Consider the following 21,428-nt stretch of genomic DNA (forward strand, 5'->3'; position numbering starts at 1 on the left):
CAGAGTCCTGGCTCACAGCAGAGGTTTTAGGGAGCAGTGACACTGTTGGATCTCCCTACAACATCTATACAGTACAGAGGGGAATGATGAAGTACAGAGGGGAATGATGAAGTACAGAGGGGAATGATGAAGTACAGAGGGGCATGATGAAGTACAGAGGGGGATGATGAAGTACAGAGGGGAATGATGAAGTACAGAGGGGACACTAAAATAACATGCTACTAAAGAGATGGATCACACTACACCATAGATGTAACAAGGACTTGAGTTCTCGCCGTGCGCACGTGTGTGTGTGTTTGTGTGTACACATCTCCCTCCGCACGTCAGCCCCACTTCTATAAAAGTGATTCTTCCTGTGGCCAACGAGTCTGTCAGGGCTCCCAGAATCCTTTGCACAGAGGTGGCACAAAGACACAAAACGCTCAGGCAGTGTGCTGTGATCTACACACCCGCTGGGGGGGGTGACATCTCTCTCCTGATAACACCTCCGACCTTCACCATCACATTAGTCACCTGACCAGCAACAGGCCAGGCGCTATCAGATGTGGAGAACCTTGACTGGATAAGGTTTCTGAATACCCAGAACATTCCAGTCTCATTGATGCATCCCTTAGTTAAGCAGAGAGCAGACCTAACAAGTGACATCATCCACTATTGTCAATCTGCAATTCCTGATTAAAAATCAGTAAACGTATTTAACTGGGCTCCTCTCCCCTCCTCACAAGGATCAATATCAATATGAAAAGCCTGGCTTCTATGTCTACTGCGCCACACAGACCAAACTGCCACTCCCTCTGAATACAAATCACATCTCTGCCCAGACCACAGGCCCTGAGGGAAACAGCGTCACAGCATCAGAGCCAGAGACTCCATTCTGGGTCCAAAGGAGGCAGTTGCCTCTCAGATGAAAAAGGATTAGAGGAAACTGTGATTGAACAGGAATGAGGTCTCTGTAAATGCAGCAATTATTTGATTTAATAATAATAATAATAATAATAATAATAATAATATGCCATTTAGTAGACGCTTTTATCCAAAGCGACTTACAGTCATGAGTGCATAATTTTTTTTTGTGTATGGGGTGGTCCCGGGGATCGAACCCACTACCTTGGCGTTACAAGCGCCGTGCTCTACCAGCTGAGCTACAGAGGAATGCTGAATGGGTTTTATGTTCTGTATGTGTGGTGTTGTGGGAGTTTTAGGAGACTGTCCGTGATAATTCCAGGAAGTACCACTGAGCTATGAATACTGTACCTGGATGCCGAATTTCAAAGACATTAGCATGCCCTATTTTGAATGCATTCAGCTGAATGTGGAGATACTATAGAGTCATTTACAGTAACCAAACTCAACTACCTGTCATCCGGTGAACAACCTCAATTAATTACTCATCCTTAAGCTCAGACGACTAATCAATGTCAGACAGCCAGAGGTCTCCAGATCCCACCGAGTTATGATATTTAAACCGCTCCCTCTCCCTCTCTCCTTCGCTCCCTCTCTCCTTCGCTCTCCCTATCGCTCTCCCTCCCTCTCTCCCCATCGCTCTCCCTCTCCCCATCGCTCTCCCTCTCTCCCCATCGCTCTCCCTCTCCCCATCGCTCTCCCTCTCCCCATCGCTCTCCCTCTTTCCATCGCTTCTGCTCTCCCTCTCGCTCTCTCCCTCTCTCCATCGCTCTCCCTCTCCCCATCGCTCTCCCTCTCTCCCCATCGCTCTCCCTCTCCCCATCGCTCTCCCTCTCCCCATCGCTCTCCCTCTTTCCATCGCTTCTGCTCTCCCTCTCGCTCTCTCCCTCTCTCCATCGCTCTCCCTCTCCCCATCGCTCTCCCCCTCTCTCCATCGCTCTCCCTCTCCCCATCGCTCTCCCCCTCTCTCCATCGCTCCTGCAGTTATAAAGTGGAACAGTCATTTTCAAAACATCCATCGATTGACAGAGGAAGACAGGATGACAGAAGGGGGGAGGGGAGAGGGAGCAATGGAGGAGGAAAGAGTGAGGGGAGAGGGAAGCGACGGAGGGAGAGAGGGAGGAAGAAGTGAAACTTCCCCATGCTGCTTTGTTGCTAAAAGGAGGCCCTTCAGGCTTTGTTGGCGTCCTGCTTTCAAAATGGCTGTTGGTGATACAGCGTCCTGTTGACAAAATGGACGTTGTTATCTCTTATCAAAGCACGACATCAGGGGTAGACGCCTTGTTTGGAATCTTAAGTCAGGCACTGTACAAAGCTTTCCTCGTGACAGGTTTTACAATCTGACAGACAGAGAGAGAGAGAAAAGGGAGCACTGAAAGATCGTTTCACCCAACTTCTTCATCATCTTGCGGTGAAAAGCTTTATGTCGAGAAAAGGAATGTCTATGGAGAAATGCAATTAGAAACAAGAAGCTGCCTTTCTACAGCCACTCACCAGGGCTTACTGAAGGCTACTATGTACCTGTATGTTACTGATTGGTGATATTGTAGACATGAAAACATTTTCTAATGCTATAGAGCGGAATGTCCGAGTTATATCAAATCAGGTTTGAAAGGAACTTGACAGACATGTCATCGCTAACCTGAGAAATGTTTCACATGCAAGAGGACGCTTAATGTAAATTGTGGTGGGTACATGTAATTCCATACAAGAACCGACAACCCAGACTGCACTGATTTTGCAGCCCCATACTAAAAGAGAAAAACACACTGGAGAGCATCTCTCCAGATGTGACATTGCTAGTTTTTTCTGGGTCTAGGCTAAAGCCTGAGAAGTGCCAAGAAACATTGATTTCTTTAGTTGACACAAGAAACTGTAAAAGCTTGAAAATTAAGTCAACTAATGCCCTGAACAGCAGGGCACAACAGTGAGGGGATGTCACTGACTGCAAATGGGAGAACACGCTTGATCACGACATTGACAGGTTGGTGTAGTTGAACTAGCAACGTGAGCCATTCATCAACCATGCACGCACGTGCACACTCGTAGTTGGCGGGTGGTGTGAACCGTGTCTGAGCAGAGGTGCACCTCCCAGTAATGACCAGCTATGATTTACATTAACACAGACCGTCTATAGGCCTCTTTACATTCAAATCAATACATCTCCATCGGCTGTTCATTACAGTCCAAGTCATAAACCCCAGACAGACAGCCAACATCTCTGGAATGGCTTGACTTATTACCTCAGTGGGAAGTTGCCCTTAGGCACAGATCTAGGATCAGCTTACCCTCTCCAAATCCTAACATTAAAAAGGGGCAATCAGCGGTTGAAACAATTAAGCATTTCGGTAAAAAGCTGAGGGATGGGGCTGGAGAAAGGTAACCACTCTCAAATTCATAGACAGAGCTATGGATGCAAGGGACTGATCATCCATGATATCAACATGATAGTTTTAACCATGTTGAGGCTATTAACTATTTGTTTACATTTACATCGTTTAAAAACATTGGGAGTAAAACAAGTTTATATTTTGGGTTCTGATGGGGTACGACAGTTGAGCTAAGCGAATGAGGCATTTATAAAGTTCTATTTTTTAAGAATCAATGGGTACATATCATTAATATATAAGCCAAAACATGGATGTAGCAACCGCAGATTGCCCCTTTAACCAATAGGGGTAGAACACACAACGGACCTTCAAATCAACGTTTAGAGGTAATTTCCTCCTACAGGTAGTTTCACTGAAGAACTGATCCCAGACGTGATCACAGCTCGGTCTGTCACATTGCTATTATACCACCATCAACCTTGTGGTCCTCTGTAGCTCAGCTGGTAGAGCACGGCGCTTGTAACGCCAAGGTAGTGGGTTCGATCCCCAGGACCACCACACACAAAATGTATGCACGCATGACTGTAAGTCGCTTTGGATAAAAGCGTCTGCTAAATGGCATATTATATTATGATATATTATAAAGACTTATTGGACAGAGAGCATTGCAAAACCTTTGGTGGGATCTCTAGTCATTGATTATGGAGATCAATGCAAAACAACGTATGACTAACTTACAGATGACATCACTTAAGCATTGTTAAATATTAATATTCATTGATGGTGTACTTGAACAGTAAACATTTGATTCAACACACTGATCCAAGCTGAAACACTTCCTGTTGCATCATACTTGTTATAGCAGCCTTGTAATTCATGTCAGTGTTCTTGAGCCATAGAGAGTAAACTTCACAAAGAGTTGGTCTTCACAACTCAAACAACACTTCCACTCACTGACCAGATAAACAAGCATCCTTTAGAACACAACAATATCCTGGATAGTATGAATCCTCCATCTTTGTGGGCTGTACCTTTGTTGTAGGAATCCAATGAAGGGCGCAACCCCGGTGCCTGGTCCAATCATGATGAGGGGTTTGGAGAGGTCAGAGGGCAGGCGGAAGGAGCAGTTCTGACGCAGACTCACATGGACCTGTGGTCAAAGGTCAAAAAGTGTTTATGGGTGTGTCACACATATATACACTGAACAAAAATATAAAACGCAACATGCAACAATTTCAAAGATTTTACTGAGTTACAGTTCATATAAGGAAATCAGTCAATTGAAATAAATAAATTAGGCCCTAATCCATGGATTTCACATGACTGGGAATACAGATATGCATCTGTTTGTCACAGATACCTTTAAAAAAAGGTAGGGGCGTGGATCAGAAAACCAGTCAGTATCTGGTGTGACCACCATGAGTCATGCAGTGCGACACATCTCCTTCGCATAGAGTTGATCAGGCTGTTGATTGTGGCCTGTGGAATGTTGTCCCACTCCTCTTCAATGGCTGTGCGAAGTTGCTGGATATTGGCGGGAACTGGAACACGCTGTCGTACACGTCAATTCAGAGCATCCCAAACATGCTCAATGGGTGACAAGTCTGGTGAGTATGCAGGCCATGGAAGAACTGGGACATTTTCAGCTTCCAGGAATTGTGTACAGACCCTTGCGACATGGGGCCTTGCATTATCATGCTGAAACATGAGGTGATGGTGGCGGATGAATTGCACGACAATGGGCCTCAAGATCTCGTCACAGTATCTGTGCATTCAAATGGCCATCGTTAAAATGCAATTGTGTTCGTTGTCTGTAGCTTATGCCTGCCCATACCATAACCCCACAGCCACCATGGGGCACTTTGTTCACAACATTGACATATGGCGTCGCCCACACGACGCCATACACACAGTCTGCCATCTGCCCGGTAAAGTTGAAACCGGAATTCATCCGTGAAGAGCACAGTGGCTATTGAAGGTGAGCATTTGCCCACAGAAGTCGGTTATGACGCCGAACTGCAGTCAGGTCAAGACCCTGGTGAAGACAATGAGCATGCAGATGAGCTTCCCTGAGACGGTTTCTGACAGTTTGTGCAGAAATTCTTCAGTTGTGCAAACCCACAGTTCCATCAGCTGTCCGGGTGTGGTCTCAGACGATCCCGCAGGTGAAGAAGCCAGATGTGGAGGTCCTGGGCTGGCGTGGTTACACGTGGTCTGCAATTGTGAGGCCGGTTGGACGTACTGCCAAATACTCTAAAACGATGTTGGAGGCGGTTTATGGTAGAGAAATTAACATGAAATTATCTGGCAACAGCTCTGGTGGACATTCCTGCAGTCAGCATGCCAATTGCACGCTCCCTCAAAACTTGAGACATCTGTGGCATTGTGTTATGTGACAAAACTGCACATTTTAGAGTGGCCTTTTATTGTCCCCAGCACAAGGTGCACCTGTGTAAGGATCATACTGTTTAATCAGCTTCTTGATATGCCACAACTGTCAGGTGGATGGATTATCTTGGCAAAAGAGAAATGCTCACTAACAGGGATGTAAACAAATTTGTGCACAAAAGTTGCGAGAAATAACATTTATTTCAGTTCATGAAACATGGGACCAACACTTTACATGTTACGTTTGTATGCACACACACACACACACACACACACACACACACACACACAGGTGACTCCACTACTCACCTTAGGGAGGGCTGAGGTGCTGGAAGACGGAGCCTTCCCAGGATGCACCAGGATGGGATCGACGAGGTCAGAGAGCCAACCAGTACACAGGCCTCGCTTCCCCACTGGTCTCCCAGTGCATGCTGGGAACTCTATGATGTTGAACACAAAGTGCAGCCGACCTGGATGTCTTAAACTGGAGCTGGAGGGGGAGAGAGGGAGAGAGAGTAGAAGTAGTGAAAGGGGAAGTGATAGAGTAAAAGACTAGGAGAAATAGTGGAGAAAAGATATGAAGGTACTGTAAGTGTATTATCTTGTTCCAGTACGTAGATGGTAAATAAGTGACTGTATACCATAGTCTTGTTCAGGTAAGTAGATGGTAAATAAGTGACTGTATACCATAGTCTTGTCCAGTATGTAGATGGTAAATAAGTGACTGTATACCATAGTCTTGTTCAGGTAAGTAGATGGTAAATAAGTGACTGTATACCATAGTCTTGTCCAGTATGTAGATGGTAAATAAGTGGCTGTATACCATAGTCTTTTCCAGTATGTAGAGGGTAAATAAGTGACTGTATACCATAGTCTTGTTCAGGTAAGTAGATGGTAAATAAGTGGCTGTATACCATAGTCTTTTCCAGTATGTAGAGGGTAAATAAGTGACTGTATACCATAGTCTTGTCCAGTATGTAGAGGGTAAATAAGTGACTGTATACCATAGTCTTGTTCAGGTAAGTAGATGGTAAATAAGTGGCTGTATACCATAGTCTTTTCCAGTATGTAGAGGGTAAATAAGTGACTATATACCATAGTCTTGTTCCAGTAGATTACGTAGAGGGTAAATAAGTGAATTTATAAACTGGGTGGTTCGAGCCCTGAATGCTAATTGGCTGACAGCCGTGGTATATCACACTGTATACCACAGGTATGACAAAACATTTATTTTTACTGCTCTAATTACATTGGTAACCAGTTTATAATAGCAATAAGGCACCTCGGGGGTTTGTGGTATGTGGCCAATATACCAAGGCTAAGGGCTGTATCCAGGCACACTGCATTGCATCGTGTGTACAAACAGCCCTTAGCCTTGGTCATTTACCACATGCCCTCGGGCCTTATTGCTTAAATATACCACAGTCCTGTTGATGCTCCACTGATCAGGCTATGGAAAGAAGTGTGAAAGTGAATGCGGTACATCATTAGATAGATAAAACAGGCCCAGCCATGCCTGGGATGCTAAATTACAGTAAACAACCCTGTGATTCTCATCCACAAACACTGTAACTGGACCCTCTCTCTCTTTCTTTAAATCGCCTTCTCTTTCTCCCTCCATCTCTGAATCCTCTCGCTCTGGTGGACTTCTCTCTCGCCATCCCGCGTTCTCTATCCCCCACTCAACTTCTTTGATCTTTCTCTATTTTCTCTTCCCCTCCCCCAAATCTTTTTAAAAATAAATTCCCACAGGATAGGTGCCGTTTTACAGGGTCAGCCATTGTAGTACAGCACCCCTGGTGCAAATTAGGGTTAAGTGCCTTGCTCAAGGGCACGTCGACAGATTTTTCACCTTGTCGGCGCGGGTACTCGAACCAGCAACCTTTCGGTTACTAGCCCAACGCTGTCACCGCTAGACTACCTGCTGCCCTAGTACACCAGCTTACCTTGCCGCGGAGTACGGTCTTGGTTGCAGTTTGGGCAAATGTTCTGAAAGGAAAAGGAAAATGCAACAGGTGAGAGGATATCCCCATAGGGAGGCATCCATCCATTCTATCACTATCCCCTTTCTATTTAGATCACTGTCAATGGCGTAAAGGAACTGAGGAGGGGAAATCCTACTGCCGAGTTGAGATTCACCCACCTAACCTCCAAGTCCTATTTCCTCGTTATACACACAGATTCATACGCCTCACGCACATTTATTTTAGGGCATACTTCTGTATTCATGAAATCAGAAAGTTTTGATATCCCCAGAGAGTGTAGATGTGGTGCATGTAGGATGGAGATAGTTAATGTCCACCATATTTCAATGTCAGCCATGAAGGTGCCCTCTTTTGGGGTAATTTGGAGTCTGGGCATGAGGCCTCTGAGGAATATGGTACCAGGAAAAGTTACTATGAAGGTCCGAGTTAAATTCTCGAACAAAATATTCATTTTTGGAGTAACATCAGTTGAGTACGGTGTGGCTCAGTTGGTAGAGCATGGCGCTTGAAATGCCAGAGTTGTGGTTATGACTCCCATGGAGACCAGTACAAAAAAGTAAGTCGCTCTGGATAAGAGTCTGCTAAATGTGTCCAATGTAATGGTTTGGGGTGAGTGAAGAAGATTAGAACATCTCAACCCATTTTTCACTTACACCCTAAAGTAACCCAAACAGCTAGAGGAGAGAAAGAGAAAGAGAAAGAGAGAGAGAGAGAGAGAGAGAGAGAGAGAGAGAGAGAGAGAGAGAGAGAACCAGAACAGCTGGACTAACTCAGCTCTTCTACAGTAAACAGCTCGGGGTGTATCACTGAGACATGGTGTACCCAGTAGCCCCCCCAGCCCCAGGCACTGCTGGAGTTCCATCTCCCCACTGGCATTCTAATCTCCTCAACGACAGGTTTAACATGCCCATTAACTGTCCCATTCCCTCCCTGTCTGTCTGTCTGTCTACAGCCCGGCCAGGCCTCTGAGTTCTGACAGCAGACTTTCTATCACAGAAAATGAACACACAAGGGAGGGGGGGGACAATCTACACATCACTTGACATTACTGGAAGAAGGAATCTGATGCATATCACAAGATACTCCTTTAATTTCTTTCTAGTAGTGATGGCGATTTTTCACGCTATGTAATTTTTGTTGTAAAAAAAATAAAATAAAAAGTGTTCCTTCAGGTTTTTGGCCATTACACAAGATGAGAAATCTTAACCCCAAAGTGGATTACAATTACAGATCACCTCTTTATCCAACCTTTACATTCCACAGCGTCTGTAGCTTGGCGAGTAAATGCCACAGTAAAGCTAATAGTTAAGCACAAAGCTTTACTCCACCTTAAACTCACTCAGTCAAAGCTAATGGTGCACCCCGAGGCCAGTAAATGTGTTTTAACACAGACACAGTCAGAGCAGTAGTGATCGTTAACCCGTGGACTGCCCTGCCCTCCACAGCTCTGTAGCTATGCCCCTGTTAAATGTAGTAGGATAGTCAATGACAGGACCCCAGCCAACAGCTAGTGGACCCAAAACATTTCCACCAGCACATTCTTCACCAGGGTCCTAATGTCCCCATTTATAAAATGGCCAAATTTCTGCATCGCCCGGTTCTACTACTGAAAAGGGGCTGCTGTTAGCATTTTATTAGGATATTAAGTCATGACACCGCCTCTTTGGGGGAGGACATCCCAACTTACACGTGCAAATGGGACACAAAACACAGATCCAGTCTAAGTATTTTTTATGAGTATTAGATTACTTTTAAGTACAATATGATAGAAATGTCCTTTCCAATGGGCTACAACTAAATCTACATAAGTCATCCTCAGCGCAAGTCTAGGCCTTATGCCATGACAGACTATAATGCCTGTCTGTCTGCAGCCAATAGTTCTCTGTGTCTGGGGTGACCAAATGGAGAGACAGGATGGAACCACTGAGGGGGGGGTCGCAAGAATATGCAATTTAACAATTTCCTTTTTGGGGTACTAGATCAAGACTTGATTGAAGCCATGCAGGAACATTGGTTTGGCCATTTAGGAGTCAGTAAAACATTTTGAAAAAACCCAAGTTTAGTTAAAAAAAGAAGGAAAAAATAGCTAAGTAGGGGGAAAACGCACAATGTAAAATTTGATTGAACCTGCATTTCCTGAGGCTATACTGCCCTCTGCTGGTTAGGTAAAGAATAGCAGTACATCGCCGTATTGGTGATCATTAGAAACTAGAGACATGTTTTACATTTACATTTGAGTCATTTAGCAGACGCTCTTATCCAGAGCGACTTACAGGAGCAATTAGGGTTAAGCGCCTTGCTTAAGGGCACATCGACAGATTTTTCACCTAGTCGGCTCGGGGATTAGAACCAGCGACCTTTCGGTTACTGGCACACCGCTCTTAACGACTAAGCTACCTGCTCGGTTTTGTGACGTGTAAAAGCAAAACAACGGCTCAGACATTATGACTGACAAGAGAGGGAGTGTGCTCTGACCTATGAGGAGGCTGAGAGGGGGCTGGCAGGCGGGGAAAGCCCTGAGCAGGTCCAATAGGCCGAGGCTGGGGTCTCTGACATAGAGGTTGTAGTCGGCTGATCCCTGTTTACTACACAGCTCCTGTAGTCTCCTCCTCTCACCACTGTCTCCTGTACACTCCACCAGGGAACGGAGGAACGCCTGAGAAGACACAAAGTAACATCACACACCACAGAGCAAAAAACCTATTGTCCAAGATAGTATAGTTCATATTTGTAGTTACTTCTGGACTGCTGGGACTTTTTCTGCGTTCAACAATGTTACATTGACGCCTTGCCAAACAAGACTACGGCAAGATGGCTGAGGCAGAGACAGGCTTGGCACCCAGGCTACATTCCTGCACCCTACTGTCCCTGCCAACACTGCAACCTTAGCTGTCTGCCACACATGCTCAGTAGGACCTAGAGTGTCTGTCTCTCTCTTTCACAGACAGGTTCTGGACTGGGTAGTTCAGGTACAGGAAGTGAAAGGAGAAGGTACCTTCTTAGGGACAGTCCTGATCTCCAGACTCCAGGTAAGCAGGTAGTGCAGAGTGCTGTTCTCTGGGATGTAGGAGGGGATCTGAGCAGCTGGAGGGAAACAACACTGGGTCACATTTTACATTGATTACAGACACTGTGTGTAGTTACATACAGTTTTAATATATTTGTTTAATGTCATGACTATTGAACTATATAGAGACTATTTTATTAATTTTTTTAACACTGTTGCTGTCCCATGTATGACTACAGAGAATAGCATACCTTTCTTCTTGGTTTCTTTGCGCAGTGAGAGCTGGACGCGGTGGCCCTTCTGGTCCTGTAAGCCCAGTCTATGGAGCAGCTCCCCCACCTCGGAGGCTCTGTTTGGGCAGAGCACATCAAGCGAGTCTCCAGGCTGGTAGGCCATAGGGTGGGCCTGGTACACAGAGGAGAGGATGGAGTAAAGAAACTAGTTTAACTACCAATTCGATCTATTGGCCAATCTATTGGTCTCTGCATGAAACCATGTTGTAAGAGAGGGACTGCCACTCACTGAGATGTCCATCTCAATCAGAAGGGCTGTTTTAACGGAGTCGTCTCTGGTCAGCTGGAATGCCCTTGAGATGGGAACCTCGTGAAGTCTCTCCTTACTGAGCGGAGTACTGGTCTGGGGAGGGAGATGAGGGGCTGGTGATGTTAGAATTCAAACAAATATGAGTGATTGACAACTTTCAATTCAAAGGTGAACCATGTAATAGTGCTAAAAGAACCCAGTATTACCACAACACACCTCTTCTTCTATGGTGGCTTCCTGAAGTGTCACATCCAGGTAGGGTGGAGGCAGAGCTGGGACATTGAGGGCAGACTCAGACAGCGGGGGGGAGGAGCGTGTCAGAGAAGCCTCTACAACAGCACGGGGAGCCCCAGTCTGTCCACTCTGTGTCTCCAACACTGACTTGGGATCAGAGACAACACCATCAAGTTTAAGAGCAGTCCCTGTGACTGCGCTCCCTGTCTCTGATGCTGAAACAGCCAGAGAATCAGTCTTAGCACTCGCTGCTGTTCTGAGGGAGTCGGCGCTCTGGTATTCTGATTCGTTGAGACTCAGGAGGTGGAGTTTGATGTCTGTCGCTGACGATTCGAGCGTTTCGTTCGACGATGCTTTCAGGTCCCTAACATGGCCATCGCTCTCAGGCTGAGGGGCGGCCATCTTGGATAACGCTCCTCTGATGGCCTCCCACAGTCCTTCAAGCCAGGGGTCCAACACCAACTCAAGCCTGGACACACACACACACGAACACACACACGACAAGGTTTGGATTAAGAGCTAAACTATTAACATGAGAAAGACCCTAAGAGACCACTACCAACTGAAACCTGGACAGAAAGCAAAGTCTACTCAGACTCAGAGACAAGCAGTGTGAGGGATCTGAAAGATAATGTGCCACACACCACAAATGAGGTGACACGAGGTAAGTAGGGAAAGTATATTCAAAGTGTGTCTGTATTGATCCCACTTTTATTGCTACCGATTCATGAAGACATTGTGCCCCTACTTTAAAGCTTCCTAGGTGAGTGCCAGGATTTCAAGTGTTTCTCATACATCAACATGTAATAAGATGTATTATTTTCCCTATTAAAAAACCTTGGGCCTTACCCTACACCGTCGTCTGCATGTCCTGTTGCGTAGAAATGTTTAGCGCCAAGTTCCTGTAGACGGTCATCAATAGTCTTCCCACAGTTGCAGAAATTTGCATAGTTCGTATCACCCAGAGCTGGAGCAGAGAAAAACAAGGTATTGACCATCACACAATCTATCAACAAAATATGTTATTTTAAAGCAATAGTAGCAATTCATCTCGGTACTAGGCATTTAGTCTGAGACACACAATGCTTCCTTACCTAGAAGAGCATAGCAGAGGTGTGCATAGAGGTCGCTGGGCAGGGTCTTCTTCTTGATTCTGTTGACAAACTTCAGGGCCGTGTCTGGTGGGTCCCCATCCCCAGTGGTAGACACAACGAACACCACAGGAGCACTCTCCTTCTCCAAGTTAAACTGGGGGCGGGATACACAAAACAGGATCAGTATTTGTATGAGAATAGAACAGGCCAGTAACAACATCTGCCACAAATACACTCATACATAAGCTAGTTATGTTTCCTTAGCAGCTTGATAGTAGGCAATGTTTACCATTTTAGGTGTTGTGCCCGCATTGGAATGCATGCCATGCAGGGCAGGTTGACACTATTTTGTGTTTGTTAACTTTACCTTGTCTCCTTCGCTCAAGCAGCAGATGTCAGCAAACAGTCCCCTCTCCTCGGCCTCGTCAGCTATCCCCTCAGCTATGGACTGGGCCTGGCCTTTCTGAGACCCGTACAGAACCAGGAACCGAGGCTTTACCTCACAAGGCATTCTGCTGGACAAGCAGAAACAACAGAAGTCAGTGAAACTTTACGTTATAGCAAGCTGTTACAGTGTATCAAATCTATAATTGTTGTGGCAACATTGTCCCCATTGTCATCAACAAATCAACAAAACATTGTGCAGAAATCGACGTCGACATGCTGGATTGAAAACTGAGAAACATCATCCATACTGACACTGATCCTTCCATTCCACCTCGACAACAGATGAAAAACAGACCCACGTAAAACTGAATTCAGAATAGATAATCATCCTCTAAATGTCCACGACTGATTGCATTTCATGTATCTTACCTACACAATCGGAAAGTTGAAGAGCTAGTTGTAGATCCCCGTGGAATTCCTTTTGTAACATTGTAGAATAAACCTTTGAACACGTTCAGCACCATACAAATCCTACCCGGAGGTCACGTCACTTGTGACGCACGACATGCCCCAGGAAAGAACAGGCTGTCCTTATGCACCTTGATGTGTCCATTTATGTATCTAACTAACGCTTAACATAACACGAACTGCTTTTCTCTGATAAGAGGATGCTTTTGGAGAACAGTTCTCTGAAACGCCATGAGATTCGCGTATCATCCAACTGGACTGACAGGCAGGCAGGTAGCTGTCAAACTCCTCCTGAGTGCCAGTCTGCCAGCCCTGGACAGCTACTAAGTCCGATATAGTTTATTTGGTGGAACTGAAAGACAAAAATGGCACTAACTAGCTCACAAGCCAAATATTTAATTCACTTTTCTGGACGATTTCCTCAAGCATAGGAAAGGTCTGAATGGAGCAGCCAAACGATACCAGTAAAACTGCAAAATGAGCTGTCTGATTCACCCCAAAACACATTATCAAACGAATACAGTTACGGAGTTTTAACCTCTATTTGATCCAACATTTCCATTACTCTTTCCAACTTTAGCACCGAAGAGACTACACCGCGAGACAAGAGTGAGAGAATCGCGAGACTGGAAGAACTCATGTGGCAACGTGATAATAGGAGGAATTTGGAAAATAAAGTAAATTAAAACCTTTTATGCACAACACCTCTCTCAAACCGTTAATTCTATAAAAGGCAACTGAAATCTATCTTCACAATATTATTTTAAAAAATCTAATCATTCAATGATTTATCAACCTCCCCACTTTGTCTCGCCCTCCCCGCCCTGAGATCCTTCCAGACCAGAAGTCGCCGGCAGACCCGTGCGACCAGATGCCCAGCAACACTTCACTTTTTCACCGATAAAAGTCTGAATTTCAGCCGTGGACACTTCTGAAGTGTCGCCGTCTTTCAGCCAACATGTCCGCTATGGGGCAGCTCGCGTTCGATGAGTATGGACGGCCGTTCATCATAATCAAAGATCAGGATAAGAAGACTCGGTTATCGGGCCTTGACGCACTGAAGGTACAATGGATTTAGCAAGTCCCGTTAGCTAGCTAGCATGCCACTTCGTTCATGTGTCAGCATCTTATCAAGGCACATTTGCAGAACACATGCAACTTCAGGCCCACTTGTTTAGTTGTCTAACTAGCTAGTAAGTTAGTTATGGGCTTATAGCTAACATTCTGAGCCAGTCAAATTGTATGTTTAGTTCATGTTGTAGAAATTGGCTAGCTAGCGGATTAGCTGCGGCATGCTAAGTCTGCCCATGTGCTTATTTTCTGAAGACGCCAGTGTCAGTGAGTCGCGGCTGGTTGTCAAATAAACAATGGAATCATTTAACTAACTAACATGCCATCAATCGTTCTGTGTTTTCTCACTTAGTTATGATGAATATTAAATAAAGTGCAATGAATAGTTTGATTTCATTGAACGTGCGTATGCTGTCATGCAGCTAACGTTAGCTACTCGATAAGTAGCTTAGCTAAAGTTGGCTGCCTAGCCTAGCTGACAAGGTTTGTCAGTTACTTCTTGACAATGAATGAGTTTGACCAACCTACGTTGTCAAACCATTTTCACGGACATAGCCATCTACCTAGTTAGTGATAACCAGATATCTTGATTTTAGCTCCTTTGTTGTAGTTAATTATTCCTGCAGCATCCCTCCCTCACCAGATTTGGATTTTGTGTTTTGCAGTCTCACATCATGGCAGCAAAGGCGGTTGCCTCGACGCTGAGGACGTCACTAGGACCAAACGGTGAGGCCAAACATACAGCTACACCGAAGCTTATTCATTCACAGCGCTACAATAAAGCCACTGCTAATGTTGTTGCAGTACATTTAACCCTCCCCCTTTCACTTTTCCTTCTTCGTTAGGCCTGGACAAGATGATGGTTGACAGGGATGGGGAGGTGACTGTCACCAACGACGGAGCCACCATCCTCAGCATGATGGATGTGGACCACCAGATTGCCAAGCTTATGGTGGAGCTCTCCAAGTCTCAGGACGACGAGATCGGAGACGGGACCACCGGAGTCGTTGGTACGCTCCCCTACATATTTGAGTCTCCCTGATTTGCTCTTTGACTCATTAGCTTATTGATTAAACAAGTGCGGTCTCTTGCATCTCTATCGTGTTATGAAAATTGGATGGTAGACTACTCCTGGTTACTTTTTTTTGTGCCAATCCAGACATTGGATTAATATTGCAGAATGCGCCTCTTCCCCTCCCTTACTCCAGTCACTCTGTCCCCAGTGGAGTGGTCTGGCATTGACAGGGGATACAGCACCACGGCTCTCTCACCTCTTTCATCTAGGACATTCATCTTTACATGGGGCTTGTGAGAGAGCTGACAATTTCTGAAAGCCATGCACATTACCTGCAATTCTTTCTATGATAAGATTATGTTCATCAATGCAGAATCATATTGGTACACTCATCCGAACTTACTCCCCCCACCTCTCCTCTCCAGTGCTGGCCGGTGCTCTCCTGGAAGAGGCAGAGCAGCTGCTGGACAGGGGCATCCACCCCATCCGTATCTCTGACGGTTACGACCAGGCCGCCAAGATCGCCATCGCGCAGCTGGACAAGATCAGCGAGACGTATCCTTACGACCCCAGCAACACAGAGCCACTCATCCAGACCGCCATGACCACACTGGGATCCAAAGTGTGAGTTTTACTGGAAGTTGGTGCTTTTTGTGGTCTTCGTGGCAACTTTCAGAAATGTCAGATATGGTCCAGCTAGCTGTTGCCTTTTTTGTTGGCATGGCAACGTGATGTAGAGTTTTGCGCTCTTTGCACATAGATGCATTGATACACAAATTGATTTCGCCCATATGTGATGGCATACATTTATTATTTGTGAACCTGGCCATTGGTTTCATTAGGTCTCATACAGATTTCTCTCCCCCATCTTCCTTCTTTCAGGATCAACCGCTGCCACAGACAGATGGCGGAGATCGCGGTGAACGCCGTCCTGACCGTGGCGGACATGAACCGTAAGGACGTGGACTTTGAGCTGATCAAGATGGAGGGCAAGGTGGGAGGCAAGCTAGAGGACACACAGCTCATCAAGGGAGTCATCATAGACAAGGAGTTCAGCCACCCTCAGATGCCCAAGGTACACGCCTCTCAGGATAGTTCACTGTAATAGCTGTTGACTTTTATGCTGGTGTGGCCCCGGTCAGACGGCAGCGATGCATCAGCCATACAGTTGATACAAGGGTCACGTTAGCATGCCTATGCTGTCACCTCCGATCCAACCAGAATGTATCAGTAACTCATCTTCCCCTCCCTTACTCCAGTCACTCTGTCCCCAGTGGAGTGGTCTGGCATTGACAGGGGATACAGCACCATGGCTCTCATCTCTTTCATCTAGGACATTCATCTTACATTGGGCTTGTGTGAGAGCTGACAATTTCTGTAGATTTTAGATTATTTCTTTTAGCCCATCGAAGTCTAAAGCACTCCCTTTTTATAATTGTATTTAGCTAGGTAAATCATCCGGCACAAATTATCTTCTACAACAATCTCCGTTCCTCCTTTCCCCTCAGCTCCTGAAAGACACAAAGATGGCCATCCTGACCTGCCCGTTTGAGCCCCCTAAGCCCAAGACCAAGCACAAGCTGGATGTGACCTGTGTGGAGGAATACAAGGCCCTGCAGAAGTATGAAAAGGACAAGTTCCTGGAGATGATCAAACAGGTTAGTCACGTGACCTTTTAGAACTTACTATTTCTCTAGAATACAGCTGCTGAAGGTACAGTGCTGACATTCAGTCAGCCTAACTTTAATAATAATAATAATAATATGCCATTTAGCAGACGCTTTTATCCAAAGCGACTTAGTCATGCGTGCATACATTTTTGTGTATGGTGGTCCCAGGGATCGAACCCACTACCCTGGCGTTACGAGCACCGTGCTCTACCAGCTGAGCTACAGAGGACCTTTCTATTTAAGATGTGTATATGAAGGACCCTCATCTCCTTGAATGTAATTTAATTAAATATGATCTAAACTAAAGATAGTTGAGTTCACTGAGTATGTCGTGATGAAATAACATAAATAAGTGAAATTATAATGTCATATTGTAACTTTTCTCAGATCAAGGATACCGGTGCTAACCTGGCCATCTGCCAGTGGGGCTTCGATGACGAGGCCAACCACCTGCTGCTGCAGAATGAGCTGCCCGCCATCCGCTGGGTCGGAGGACCTGAGATCGAGGTGAGACACACAATTTTACACACACTGCATACAGACATCATGCGATTCAGCTGCAAAAATGTTGTTACTGTTTTTTTGTTTTTTTCTTCCCCCCATGTATTCCTGCGTTGCTAACCTCTGTTTCCCCCCTGCCTCAGCTGATTGCCATAGCGACAGGAGGCCGCATCGTGCCACGGTTCTCTGAGCTGACTGCTGAGAAGCTGGGTTCGGCCGGCGTCGTCAAGGAGATCTGCTTCGGCACCACCAAGGACCGCATGCTGGTCATCGAGGAGTGCAAGAACTCCAGGGCCGTCACCATCTTCATCCGCGGAGGAAACAAGATGGTGGGTGGACTGTTAGTCTGCTAATGTTGACTGTTGGAGACGATGCAGAGGGGACTGATAATCGGTTTATGTAGACAACTCAGAGATTCCCAATCATTGGTATCTAGGGATGGACAATTCTGCTCCTGGAGGGGCCGTAAGTGTGCATGCTTTCATTGCAGTCCAGCACTAACTGTACCATTTAAAACATTTTCCCTGTCAGATCATTGAGGAGGCTAAGCGTGCGCTGCATGATGCGCTGTGTGTCATCCGTAACCTGGTCAGAGACAACCGCATTGTGTACGGGGGCGGAGCCTCTGAGATCTCCTGTGCCCTCGCTGTCAACCAAGCCGCTGACAAGGTACAATGTACACGCACACACACACACACACACACACACACACACACACACACACACACACACAGTATCAGGTCAAACATATACAGTGCCTTCAGAGAGTATTCACAACCCTTAACTTTTCCACATTTTGTTGTTACAAAGTGGGATTAAAATTGATTTAATTGTCCTTTTTTTTTTTTTGTCAGCGATCTACACAAAATACTCTTAAGTGGAAGAAAAATTTGAACATTTGTTTAAAAAAAAATGCCTGGTCTTTGAGGTTGAATCTGTTTTGAAATTCACTGCTCGACTGAGGGATCTTACAGATAATTGTATGCGTGGGGTACGGCGATTAGGTAGTCAATAAAAAAAAATCATGTTAAACACTATTATTGCACACAGTGAGTCCATGCAACTTATTATGTGACGTGTTAAACACATTTTCACTCCTGAACTTATTTAGGCTTGCCATAACAAAGGGGTTGAATACTTATTGACTCAAGACATTTCAGCTTGTCGTTTTTTTATGAATTTGTACAAATTTAGAAAAACATAATTCCACTTTGATGTTATGGGGTATTGTGTGTAGGCCAGTGACACATATCCATTTTAAATTCATGCTGTAACAACAAAATGTGGAAAAAGTCAAGGGGTGTGAATACTTTCTGAAGGCCTGTAAAACCTTGCATTGGAGTGTGACTCAGAAACGGTAATAGCCTGACGTTTGATGACAATGGTGAATTATCTGAAACAAAGCTATGTTCTCATCTCTCCCTCTACTCCTTCTGCAGTGCCCATCTCTGGAGCAATATGCCATGCGGGCCTTTGCTGATGCACTGGAGGTGATCCCCATGGCCTTGGCAGAGAACAGCGGGCTCAACTCCATCCAGACCATGACTGAGGTCCGTGCCAGGCAGGTCACAGAGTCCAACCCAGCCCTGGGCATCGACTGTCTGCACCTCAACACCAATGGTAAGGACAGACTCACAACTTGGCAAATGTAAATTTTTTTAGTTAACTGGATACACAAAAGATGGGTATATTTACAATGTTACTTAATATAAAGCACGTGTCAAACTCATTCCACGGAGGGCCGAGTGTCTGCGGGTTTTCGCTCCACCCTTGTACTTAATTGACAAATGTAAGGTTACTTATGAGCAAGGAACTCCCCTCGCCTGGTTGTCTTATTTGAAAGGAAAAACCTGCAGACACTAGGCCCTCCATGGAATGAGTTTGACACCCTTGATATAAAGCATTAGATATTTTCCTAAATAAATCTGTTATTGATGTTGACCCTCTTCTCTCCCCCAGACATGAAGAAGCAGCATGTGATTGAGACTCTTCATGGGAAGAAGCAGCAGATCTCTCTGGCCACCCAGGTAGTCAAGATGATCCTGAAGATAGACGACATCAGAAGCCCTGGAGAGTCCGAAGACTAGGGACCTCACACCCGGCCCCACTGAGTGCATGCGTGCTCGGCCCTGTCTTCTAGAACTGTGTTCTTCTAATCTAGAATGTTCCGGAACGGAGGCATTCTAGAATGGCTGTGTTTTTAGAATGTTCTAGAACTCAATTGCAGAGTTCTAGAATGTTCCTGTGATCTAGAGGGGCCTTTAGGCATTGTCCAACCAGGCGTACTGTTATTTATCATTTGATACTGAACCCCCCCCCCCCCCCCCCTTCCACACAAGCTGTTGTAGTGCTGAAGTCCTCAATAAAAATGTTGGTCTGTGCATTTTCCTCTGCCTTGTGGATTTCCCCCATTGATACAAAAGCATGATTGTACAATATTAATTTACTGTTTAGTACACTCTTGTAGGTTAAAAAAAGTAATACTGTATATTATACAAGTGCCTTATCAAAACAAATTGAGTCATATGAGATGGTAGACACATTTATGCTTTGCTGTTACTCAAATTTAATTTACCATCAGCAGAGTTCACCTCAATTACTGCAAAGCCAGTACTTTATTACGCAGTTTAAAACAAAACATTAAACATACACTACATGGCCAAAAGTATCTACTTCCAAAATCATGTGCATTAATGTGGATTTGGTACCCCCCCCCCCCCCCCCCCCTTTGCAAAATCAGCCTCCACTCTTCTGGGAATGCTTTCCACTAACTGTTGCCACAAAGTTGGAAGCACAGAATAGTCTAAAATGTCATTGTATGCTGTAGCGATAAGATTTCCCTTCACTGGAGCTAAGGGGCCAAGGCCGAACCATTATTCCTCCACCACCAATCTTTATACACTGCTCAAAAAAAATAATGTAACTCCAAGTCAATCACACTTCTGTGAAATCAAACTGTCCCCTTAGAAAGCAACACTGATTGACAATAAATTTCACATGCTGTTGTGCAAATGGAATAGACAACAGGTGGAAATTATAGGCAATTAGCAACACACCCCCAATAAAGGACTGGTTTTGCAGGTGTTGACCACAGACCACTTCTCAGTTCCTATTCTTCCTGGCTGATGTTTTGGTCACTTTTGAATGCTGGTGGTGCTTTCACTCTAGTGGTAGTATGAGACGGAGTCTACAACCCACACAAGTGGCTCAGGCAGTGCAGCTCATCCAGGATGGCACATCAATGCGAGCTGTGGCAAGAAGGTTTGCTGTGTCTGTCAGCGTAGTGTCCAGAGCATGGAGGCGCTACCAGGAGACAGGCCAGTACATCAGGAGACGTGTAGGAGGGCAACAACCCAGCAGCAGGACTGCTACCTCTGCCTTTGTGCAAGGAGGAGCACTGCCAGAGCCCTGCAAAATGACCTTCAGCAGGCCACAAATGTGCATGTGTCTGCTCAAACGGTCAGAAACAGACTCTATGAGGGCCCGACGTCCATAGGTGGGGGTTGTGCTTACAGCCCAACACCGTGCAGGACGTTTTGCATTTGCCAGAGAACACCAAGATTGGCAAATTCGCCACTGGCACCCTGTGCTCTTCACAGATGAAAGCAGGTTCACACTGAGCACGTGACAGACGTGACAGAGTCTGGAGACGCCGTGGAGAACGTTCTGCTGCCTGCAACATCCTCCAGCATGACCGGTTTGGCGGTGGGTCAGTCATGGTGTGGGGTGGCATTTCTTTGGGGGGCCGCACAGCCCTCCATGTGCTCGCCAGAGGTAGCCTGACTGCCATTAGGTACCGAGATGAGATCTTCAGACCCCTTGTGAGACCATA

The 21,428-nt window shown here is 45.6% G+C and overlaps 2 protein-coding genes across 5 annotated transcripts in view; one reads left to right on the forward strand and one right to left on the reverse strand.

The window, feature by feature from the left end:
• Positions 1 to 13,403, reverse strand: part of LOC311122227 (methionine synthase reductase-like) — a gene marked incomplete at its 5' end in the record, with an annotated part of 31,757 nt that extends 18,354 nt beyond the window's left edge. Inside the window, 12 exons of one of the 4 annotated variants that reach the window (XM_084196613.1) lie at positions 4,265 to 4,383; positions 5,931 to 6,111; positions 7,568 to 7,610; positions 10,082 to 10,262; positions 10,602 to 10,690; positions 10,865 to 11,018; positions 11,136 to 11,249; positions 11,373 to 11,859; positions 12,240 to 12,357; positions 12,485 to 12,638; positions 12,852 to 12,999; positions 13,305 to 13,403. In XM_084196613.1, the coding sequence (XP_084052739.1) occupies positions 4,265 to 4,383; positions 5,931 to 6,111; positions 7,568 to 7,610; positions 10,082 to 10,262; positions 10,602 to 10,690; positions 10,865 to 11,018; positions 11,136 to 11,249; positions 11,373 to 11,859; positions 12,240 to 12,357; positions 12,485 to 12,638; positions 12,852 to 12,995 (1,784 nt within the window). Of the gene's footprint in view, positions 1 to 4,264; positions 4,384 to 5,930; positions 6,112 to 7,567; positions 7,611 to 10,081; positions 10,263 to 10,601; positions 10,691 to 10,864; positions 11,019 to 11,135; positions 11,250 to 11,372; positions 11,860 to 12,239; positions 12,358 to 12,484; positions 12,639 to 12,851; positions 13,000 to 13,300 lie in introns of all 4 variants that reach the window. The other 3 variants (XM_084196612.1, XM_084196611.1, XM_084196614.1) reach the window with 3 other exon arrangements.
• Positions 13,404 to 14,297: 894 nt separating this feature from the next.
• Positions 14,298 to 19,977, forward strand: LOC311122228 (T-complex protein 1 subunit epsilon; the record flags this gene model as incomplete). Its single annotated transcript, XM_084196615.1, has 11 exons — positions 14,298 to 14,402; positions 15,076 to 15,136; positions 15,256 to 15,420; positions 15,851 to 16,049; positions 16,308 to 16,500; positions 16,934 to 17,083; positions 17,483 to 17,602; positions 17,740 to 17,925; positions 18,128 to 18,265; positions 19,036 to 19,216; positions 19,556 to 19,977. The coding sequence occupies 11 exons, from the start codon at positions 14,298 to 14,300 to the stop codon at positions 19,681 to 19,683; spliced, it is 1,626 nt and encodes a 541-aa protein (XP_084052741.1). The 3' UTR covers positions 19,684 to 19,977.
• Between the last annotated feature and the right edge of the window lie 1,451 nt (positions 19,978 to 21,428).

Source organism: Coregonus lavaretus (genome assembly GCF_964263955.1).
Source record: "Coregonus lavaretus genome assembly, contig: HAP1_SCAFFOLD_3215, whole genome shotgun sequence".
NCBI lineage: Eukaryota > Metazoa > Chordata > Actinopteri > Salmoniformes > Salmonidae > Coregonus > Coregonus lavaretus.